Source organism: Scleropages formosus, chromosome 18, assembly GCF_900964775.1.
Source record: "Scleropages formosus chromosome 18, fSclFor1.1, whole genome shotgun sequence".
NCBI lineage: Eukaryota > Metazoa > Chordata > Actinopteri > Osteoglossiformes > Osteoglossidae > Scleropages > Scleropages formosus.
This window is the reverse complement of record NC_041823.1, coordinates 3,867,100-3,877,320: the sequence shown is the minus strand read 5'-3', so window position 1 is coordinate 3,877,320 and position 10,221 is coordinate 3,867,100. Positions and strand designations below refer to the sequence as shown.

At 44.0% G+C, this 10,221-nt stretch overlaps 1 protein-coding gene across 1 annotated transcript; it reads left to right on the top strand.

Moving 5' to 3' along the window:
- LOC108940491 (acyl-coenzyme A thioesterase 1-like) lies at positions 1–6,224 on the top strand. The gene is made up of 3 exons (XM_018762718.2): positions 1–578; positions 1,780–1,982; positions 5,210–6,224. The coding sequence occupies exons 1-3, from the start codon at positions 41–43 to the stop codon at positions 5,804–5,806; spliced, it is 1,338 nt and encodes a 445-aa protein (XP_018618234.2). The 5' UTR covers positions 1–40; the 3' UTR covers positions 5,807–6,224.
- The last annotated feature ends 3,997 nt before the right edge of the window (positions 6,225–10,221 follow it).

The following is a 10,221-nucleotide window of genomic DNA, read 5'->3' as shown; positions in this document are numbered from 1 at the left end:
TCGGGTGAAGAGCCGCCTCTGGTTTGCGAACGACCCTGAAATGACGACTTTTCTGTGCGCGAGGGCCTGCGTTATGAGAGAGTGCGCGCTGCGTCGGTCCTTGTCTCACGCGGCGAGCGCCATGAAGCCCGGAGCTCGCGTGCGCGTTCTCCCCAGTCGCCGGTGTCTGTTCGACGAGCCCGTGCGCATTAAAGTGGACGGGCTCGCGCCGCGCCAGCGCGTGCAGCTGCGTGCTCGCCTAGTGGACGACAGGGGGGTGGGCTTCACGTCGGCCGCCGCGTACGAGGCGGATGGCGGTGGCGCTCTGGACCTGGGCACCGCGCGCTCCCTCGGCGGAAGCTACGTGGGGGTCGAACCCATGGGTCTGTTCTGGTCCATGAAGGCCGACACGCCCCACACGAAGCTGTGGAAGAAAGACGCCCAGCACCCTTGCGCCGTGGATATCGAGGTGTTCCCCGCGGCGGGTGGGGAGCGCGCGCTGGCCACGGAGACCATCGAGCGGGCCTTCATGGTGGAGGGCGCGCGCAGGCGCTCCGTAAAAGTTGGACGAATCCGGGGAACCCTGTTCGTGCCTCCCGGTCCGTGTTCCGCTAGCCGACCCGACCCGTTTTTCCACTTGAAATCAACGAACGAGCCTCGCTCTGTTAAACTGACTTTGCGCATATTTTTGAGTCCGGAATAAGTCAGTGGGGGTACATTTTCAAGGCAGAAAATAAACGTTCTTGCCGACAAAAACGTGCCTGTTGCGAACAAAGCAGCGTTACACGGGGCAGTTATGCTGGCATAAAAGATAAATCTTTCGAAATTGCAGACGTGTCGGCTAAAATTTTGTGTAAATTGATTTTGTGTGAATCCAGTGCCTAAGTTGTAAGGGTGTTGAGACCCTAAAAGTTTTCATACCATTGAGTTACAAGTGGTACTTCTGAACATAGTCCTGTTGAACATGATCGTATTCTTTGGTAGAAATCATAAAAATGTTTAAAAAGGAACTACGAGGTGTTCCAATCCCGTACATTAGTACTGGTTCAAAGCCATTTTTAGTTGTTCCAGTGTTGCTCCAGCCTTCAACTTGGGGTTACTGTCCTGCTGGCTGGTGAGCTTTCTCCTCAGGTTCTTTTGTTTTGTTAACTGGCCAAACACTGCTGTGGAACGCACCCCATAGCATTATGCTGCCACCACCATACTTCAGTGTAGGAATGGTTTTTGAGGCATGGGCAGTGTTAGCTTTCTCATATGGAAGAGTGACACGAAAGAAGCCATTACTTGACCCATTTTAAAGTACATCTAGAGTTTCCTGGGAAGCACGAGAATGGCCCAGTTGCAGTTTGGGGAAAGGTCTTGTGGTCAGATAAGTCAACATAGAACTTGTTAGCCAAAATTCAAAGCGTCGTGTAGTACCAGTTTAACCCACCTGACCAGTGAGCAAAGCTAGCTTTTACCCCAAAAGACAGTTATTTCACCAAAAAATGGCTTTCTATAGATGTCATGTGTGGGATTTGAATTATTCAAACTGCACATTTGTTTTTGTCAAATACAAAAAAGTAATCTTCAGTTGGGTTGTGCTTTGAAATATCACAGTGAACAAATTTTGTAGTGACTCTAAATGAAGGATCTGAATTGTTTTGCAAGATACTTCTACAAGTAATAAGTAGTATATTACTTAATAAATACATAAGTTTGCTTGAAAGTTAGCTGCTCAGTACTACCTTGTTCAAGAATACTTAATCCTTGGCTGTTAGGGTGAATCTGTTCTATTTCTTGTTTATTTCTCTCTCCCAGGTCGAGGTCCATTCCCTGGTATTTTGGACTTATACACATTAGGCGGTGGTCTGACGGAGTTTCGGGGAAGTCTCCTGGCCAACAAGGGTTTTGTGGTTTTGTGTCTGGCTTTCTACAGATACGATGACTTGCCTAAAGCTGTCGAAGAACTTGACCTGGAATATTTTGAAGAAGCGCTAACGTTCTTGCGGAGTCAACCTGAGGTTTGTCACAAAATTAAAATCACTTTTTTGCATGTTTCGCTTAAAGAATGGGGAGTAAGCAACATATGCATTCAACAAAATTACAAATATAGTTTGTATATAATTCTGGCAAATGGTACGTTAATGCTATATTTTTGTATACGTTTGATGAAACCCTTAAGATACTTTGGCTACATTATTAGCAGCATGATTTTGGCTTCATTTAAAATTTTTCATGGTAAATGAGTTTATTTCATAATGGAACTTATGTATATGAAAGTATACATCAGTTTTTTTTGTGTCAATTTGCACGTTCCGGTTGAATTTCCAAGACCTTTGATATAGGAGTCCATACAGTTTAACATAACTTATTTCTAGTAATGGAACACAAATGGACTCGTTTTGAGATGTTTTTGTCATTCTTTGGCTTCTTGAATTAAGCTGTAGGAGACATTAAATATAAAATAGTTTTTTTAATAATTTTTAAAATTTTTATTTGCTTTGGTTTGGGTTTTTCCATATTTATAAAAGAAACAAAGCATTTTGCTGTTAAATTGGCTCCTCTCTGTCATAATACTATTGACTGTATTTGTTAATTTAGTCAACTGATGGTTTTCTCCAAATGACGTGACTTACAGTGTAAAGGTTACAATTACTTATCCATTTATACAGCTGGGTAATTTTCAGTGGAGCAATTTAGGGTAAATACCTTGCTCAAGGGCACTACAGCTGGAAAGGAGATCGAACCTTTGACATTGGATCCAAGGGCAGTAGCTCTAACCCCTGTGCTACCAGCTGTCCCTGTTGATTGTATTTTGTACAAACATGTTTTGGTACCTGTGTCCCAAACATTATTGGTTCCTTAAAATTTTTCTTTAATGCAAATGTCTGGAAGCTATTACTTCATGACCTAAAGAATGAGATCGCGGATACAAGCGGCAGAAATGAGTTTCCTCCGCAGAGTGGCTGGGCGCACCCTTAGGGATAGGGTGAGGAGCTCAGTCACCCGGGAGGAGCTCGGAGTAGAGCCGCTGCTCCTCCGCATCGAGAGGAGCCAGTTGAGGTGGCTCGGGCATCTGTTCCGGATGCCTCCTGGACGCCTCCCAGGGGAGGTGTTCCGGGCTTGTCCCACTGGGAGGAGGCCTCGGGGCAGACCCAGGACACGTTGGAGAGACTATGTCTCCCGGCTGGCCTGGGAACGCCTTGGGGTTCCCCCAGAGGAACTGGAGGAGGTGTGTGGGGAGAGGGAAGTCTGGAGGACTCTGCTCGGACTGCTGCCCCTGCGACCCGGCCCCGGATAAAAGCGGAGGAAGATGGATGGATGGATGGCAAATGTCTGGAAGCTATTACCATTTTTTATGGTGGAATAATAATTTTATGGGTAAAATTACAATGTCAACATCCTACATATTGAAGTAGTTTTCTACACTTTGAAGAGAAAGTGAATGATTTTTATCCTCTAACCAGAAGATGATCGTGATGGAAAAGCCTTTTTCGTTTAATGGAAATTCACAAAATAGATAGGGTGAAATAAAAACTGCAAACTTCACGCTTGTATTTCGTGGTCTTGATGAAATCTTTTTATCCCTAATTTTTAATCTGTTAACCAGAACATTTTAAGTCTCTGGTTCTCGTAAGTATAAAATTCACTCTGAATACCTTTCTCAGCGTGAGGTTTCTGGTTTGAATCCTACCTGTCAGTTCCTACCAAGTGGTCTGGCGGGGCTCCCGATCATCCCCTCAGCCTCTTTCAGTTGGCGTCCCACAGGGCTCAATAGTGGGCCCCTTACTTTTCTCAATCTAAACCTCTTCCCTCGGCCCGGTCATCGCCTCCCATGCATTCGTCTACCACTACTCCGTCTGCAAAACTTCCTCTTCTTTCCTCCTGTAGCTACAAACATTTCCTTGAGCATCGCCACCTCCCTCTTGGACATCTCTACCTAAATATCTGATCAGTGCCTACAGCTCAACTCCTCCAGAACAGATCCTCTACCTCCCAGCTGGCTCATCTTCCTGTCGAGAACTCTGAAAATGGAAAGCTCGCTGATGTTGCCTACCTCCTCGGCTAAGAGCCTGTTAGTGATGATTGACTCAAGTCTGTCTCGCAATATATCCAAGGCACAACCTGGACCTGCAGACACATTCACAGGGTCCACCCCTATATCACAACAGACTCTATGCTCCTGGTCCAGACCATGGTGATATCCCACCTATACTACTTGCAGTTTTCTCTTGTGTGGTCTTCCAGCCTCTGCCATCAAACCGCTCCAGCTGATACAGAATACTGGTGCATGAATCATGTTTGACCTCCTGAAGTGTTCCTATGTATCATCTCCCCTCGTCTCTCTGCATTGACTTCCTATAGCTGCCTGCATCAAATTCAACGTTCTGGTTATGGCCTACAAAAGCATCAATGAATCTGCTCCTCAGTATCAATAGGACTCGATTACTTGCTACACCCCAACCACGCTGCTATGCTCTTCCACCTCGGCCCACTTGGGGTCCGAAAAGGTCAGAAATCAAAAACGCAAAGGTTTTCAGCTCTAGCTCTGATGTGGCGGAATAACCTTCCCCTCTCACTCAGAATTGCTGAATGCCTTTCTACATTTAAGAAGGGTGTCAAAACTCACCTCTTTCAGACTCGCTTCTTTCCTGATCTCGTAAGTGCATGATAAACATGTAAATGTTTATTCAATTTCTAACCACAAAATTATTACTGTGTAACCCTTTAAATAGCTACTCATCTGATGTACACTGGTTCATAAGGTGGATTGTGATTAAACTGTACTCTAGAATCATGTGTCTGTATCCAAATTTCTCCCTCTGTTGAGGTCGTGCACACGTTGTATTTTTCTCCGATATTGTATTTCACTTTGAAGAAAAGTGTCTGCTAACATGAATAAATGTAAATGCAAAGGTGCAAGAGGGCCTCCCGGAGACCTGAACCGCATGAAAGCATCTTCTAAGCATATTTTTACATACAGTATTTGAAAAGCTACCATGACACTGTAAATGTTTTAATAATTCTTCAAATTTACAGTATGTCTGAGCTGATAAGTAAGGGAAGGATAATAAATAAGGAAGCTTCTACCACTGCATATCCACCACAGTTCCAAACCTGCTTCTGCACATGTGCGTTTAATGTTTTGCTCTGGTGCTGGTTTGAGTTACTTAGTGACGCAGTTCTGAGAAAGGTAAAGGTGCCTTTCCACTGTAACCTTTTCACTCTTCTTGTTTTTCCATCGTAGGTCAAAGGTCCTGGACTGGGTGTTGTGTCAATTTCCAAAAGTGGGGATCTGGCCTTGTCTATCGCGTCATTCCTCCCTGGCATCGCTGCCACCATGTGTGTTAACGGCTGTAATGCCAACACTGTACTTCCACTGCGCTGCAAAGATGTGGTCATCCCTCCTCTGAAGGCTGATCCCAGCAAAGTATTCGTCACAGAGTCTGGAATCTTGACCATCCGAGATGCTGTCTCTGATCCCATGGCAGAGGGAAATGAAGCTTCCCTCATCCCAGTCGAACGGGCCACCTGCAGATTTCTCCTCGCAGTCTCTGAGGACGACAGGAACTGGAACAGCTACCTGTATGCAGATCAGATTGTCAAGCAGTTAAAAGATCATGGGAAGGAGACTTGTGAAGTGGTGAAGTACCCAAAGGCGGGGCACTTTCTGGAGGTTCCCTATATGCCCTATTATCCGTCCGGTTTGCATGCTGCTGTAGGCCAAGTGGTGGCGTTTGGAGGTGATCCAAAAGTCCACGCAGAAGCACACGTGGACCTGTGGAGGCGGATGGAGGCATTTTTCAAGAAAAACCTTAACCATTATGAAAAGTCACTTCTGTAAACATACTGATTCCGTGCTTTATGTCACGTGTTCTTCAGGAATTTAGCTGACTTTAATTTTGAGTTTTTTTTTGGCTAGTGTTATATCACCTTAAAGTACCGTGTTCAATTTCTAGGCTTCCATCCTTATTTGTTATTGATCTGAAAAAATGTGTCATTCTACTGCAAAGATGAAGGTATCGTAAATCTCCCATTCAGATGAGTTTCTGGGTGCTGTCGAGTTGAGGGCGACTCTATGGATCGTTGTCCTGAAAAGCGTCCGGTCTTCCGCCAGTCAGCTAAGGTTCAGATGAGACTCCTCTGTAATTATTGATATGCGTCGATGCTGCATGTCGCCGACTGGGAGGCTTAACCTCATAGAGATTCTGTACATTTTACTGCCTCATTTGGTTAAGAATCCCCCCCCCCAAATAAATGAGTATGCCTTTTCTTTTCTGTTAGTATGACTGAATTTTTTTTTTTTATGGTAAATAGAATGGCAGAACATTATGAAAGTAAATATCAGATTAATACAAATAATGCAAATTGTTCTTACTTTGTGGGGCGCGGGGGCGCGGTGGGTTGGACCGGGTCCTGCTCTCCAGTGGGTCTGGGGTTCGAGTCCCGCTTGGGGTGCCTTGCGGCAGACTGGCGTCCCGTCCTGGGTGTGTCCCCTCCCCCTCCGGCCTCACACCCTGTGTTACCGGGTAGGCTCTGGTTCCCCGCAACCCTGTATGGGACAAGCGGCTCCGAAAATGTGTGTGTGTGTGTGTTCTTACTTTTAAATCGCATGCTTCTCTGTGAGATCTCTTTTCCTCGTAACCAAGCTCTACATACCAAAGAGTCTCTTCCTGGACCCGGGTTCAGAAGCGCTGAGCCAGACGTGTTATTTCCCTGTGTCCCGACTGGGCGCGGAGACAGAATGATGAGCTCGAAGTTACTGCGCTGTGACGAATGTGTGTATTTAAAAAATGGTTTAAACCATTTAAAATAACAAGCTTTGTTATTCTAATTGTCATTTTGTCCCGACTGATTCCTCAGTAATCGGAATGTATCCTGCGCATATGAACCGACTTGATTGAGTTCAGACTGAAAACGATTGTTCATCTTGTTTTTTTTATTTTCATTAAAGCACTTTGTGGGGTCATGAGGTGGTGGGGGGGCCTGAGTATGAAATAACAGCTGCTAATCATTGGACGGCTGAGCTTCCTGGGGGGGAGGTGCTGTGTAGATGCTTCCCTCTGGAGGATAGGAAATCAGCCGCAGGGATTTGATGGCACTCATTACTGCGGTATCACCCTTCAGCTGCATTCAGTCATTGTGATTATGGCTATAGTCACAGTAATATATTTCTTATTATTGTGGGCTGTCTGTAAACAACCCGTTAAAGGACCGAGAAGATGGTCCTGGCACACGGATGGAGTATTAAAAAAATGAACAGTAGGTTGGTTTTGACAGCACTTTGTGGCACAATAACATGAGGCTCTTGAAGACTTCATAGCAGGGTTTTTTAGTGACGGATCTGCTGCTGCTGGAGAACCGGAAAGGTCACGTATCCGGGTCCCTCCTCCAGTCCTGCTGTGGTCCCTGTGCACCAGTAGGTGTTGCTCTCTCATAGTGTTTTGACTCTTGAACTCATCTCCGAACCCTGAGCTAGTGCTGCGCTGCTGATGACCAGGAAGTTCTGAAGGTGTCCTGGAGCCGGAAAGTGTAACTTTTGTTGCGTGTTGCCTGTCCAGGTGTTCGGCTAGGGAGGTGTGGTGGCCGCATGAGGCGGGATCCTTGGTCCGAGAGCCCCAGCTGCAAAACAGCAAATCTTACTGTTCTTGCCTGACTTCCCAGATGCGGTTCTGTGAGGTGACCACCCTGCTCCTCAACAGTAGTTCTGCTAATGCAGCCTTTTTTGTTTGTTCCTCTGATGTCCAAGATCATGGACCCCAGTGAATAACTATTATTATTATTATTATTGATGATGGTAATAATTATTATTACCCCATTTAAGAAACTTTTCTCCAGCATGCCTTACAATTTTAAGTTAAAAGTGTAGAAATGTATGCATTGAAATTGTATGCACATTTACCCAAAGGATTATTTTAAATATGTTTTATTGTTGAGATTGATCAGGTTTAATGAAAGTACTTGGGTTATAAGTCTGAGTGCTGAATGGATCCAGGTTTTAGAGCTCTGGGCAGTGACGGTGGTGATCAGGGTGTTGTACGAGATGCAGAAGGTTAGTGAGAAGGGCAGCGGTTAAGGAACTGAGCTTGTGATTCCAAGGTACAACAGCCAGAGCCGTCCTAGGTTTAAGTGCCTTTCATAGACAGGACTTGACCGTATTTTACCCATTTTTCTAACAGGAGATTTTATTGGGGAAATACTACACCAGTGATAGATGCATTAATCATTTTGAAAACCTAAGCAGGTAAACAATGATCCATTTAATCTTTACCAGGCTGTGACTTTCATGTATCAATTACTTTGTTTCCATATGCAAATAATACCTCATTTTATCTTTTGGGGTGGGGAATTTTACTGGAGTAATTTTTAGCGTAAGTACCTTGCTCAAGGGTACTATAGCTAGAGGGTGGGGATCAAGCCTGCAACCTTTGTATCAACAGGTAGTAGTGCTAACCACTACACTACTGGCTGCCCCCGAAGCTTTTGGTTCAAGCTGAAACAAGAACTCGCAGCACTTGGAGCACGATGTGGAAGTATGTTGTTAAGAAGACCATTAAATGCATTCTTACATGCAACATGGTTGCATATGTATATAGCGCATTACACAGAAAAATACAAAGTAGGCCCCAGGGAGGATCGAACTCACAACCTCCGGTTTACGAGACAAGTGCTCGAACCACTGAGAGCATTATCAATAACCACCTGTCCAATGGAAGGCTGCAGTGGTCCAGAGTCTATACCAGAAGCATAGGGGGATAAAGCAGGGTATACCCTGGTTGTGATGGCAGTATACACACACACACACACACACACACACACCACTTCACCTGACACACTTGTCTTTGGACAGTGGGAGGAAACCAGAGCACCTGGAGGAAGCCTACACAAATACTGGAAGAACATGCATACTCCACACAGACTGAGCCAGAGGCTATGAGGCACCAGCACTTCCATGCAAGAACAATGGAGCAAAATCACAAATTAAAAAGAAAATTATACTAAGATAAATGATGTGAGGGGTACAGGACAAAGGAACTCTTCCTTATTGTAATACATGCAGCTATCCTGTATATGGAAAATTTAAAAAAAGCGTTAAAAGCACAAATGTGTTCAGTACAAGCAACTTTAAACATATGGGTGTTAAGCCTGGATTTAAAGGTGTCCAAAGCAATTCTCATACTCTGGGCTTGGTTGAGATGAGACCTGAATGAGAAGATAAGGCTGAAATTTTTCATTTATATTACATGTTATTTTTCCTGCTTAGTTAATATATAATTATGTAATTCTAATATATTACACATTAATGTGTAGCATGTTATATGATTCATTGTAATTTGAAGTTAATTATTCAAACCTTGATCAAACCTTTGGGAACCAAAGCAAAATTTAGTGAGCAAGATAACAAGTAATGAAATACATCAAAAATACAGTAATCTGAATATGTTTTTTCTACCTCGGATGAACAAATGAAACATTTTTTTAGGTTTCTGCTGTACATAAACAGATTTTCTTTCATGCTTTGAACTATTAAGTTGGACCTCTGGGTCCATTCTCAATTTATGCAGTGATCCTTTTCTGGCTTCATATCACAGGAGAACAATTCTGGTTTCAAATTATAATTTAATTTGCACTTTTACATACAAAAGGTTAATCTTATAAAACTGTGACACACACATGTGAGCTGGTGGGTGGTAGAAACATGGTACAATGTAGGCTACACTTGACTGACAGCTCCCTGAAGCCTGTGGACAATGACCACAAGCTGCTTCTAATGACACTATTAGGATGTTATATAAAGCAGCTTGGTGGAACCTGTTGGAAAACAGGGAGTGAAACTGTACTTTTGGTTTTCCTTTGACTTTATTTTAAAGGCATGCACTCCCTGGTTTCTTTTATTTGAATAAAAGGATTTTTGAACCCCTGTTGTCCAGTGCCTTTCATTATACCCTTGCAGATGACCACACACACACAGAGTGGAGTGTGTGTCTCCAGTAACTTCAGTAGCAGAAATCCAGAGAGTCACTGGGTTCAACCAACGAAAGAGCTCAGCTATCATGGAAATGGTCAGAATGTCACTCTTAAGATTATAGAAATGATGACTATGCAGCTCAGTGACAGAAGAGGGGACCTGCTGCTGTACCTTAGAACAAGGTGAATGTCAGCTAAACGGAGAAATCCACAATAATGCAACAATAATGAGTTAGTGCAGGCAAGCAGGCACATTTTAATTAAAATACAAGATTTGCTAAGATTGCGATT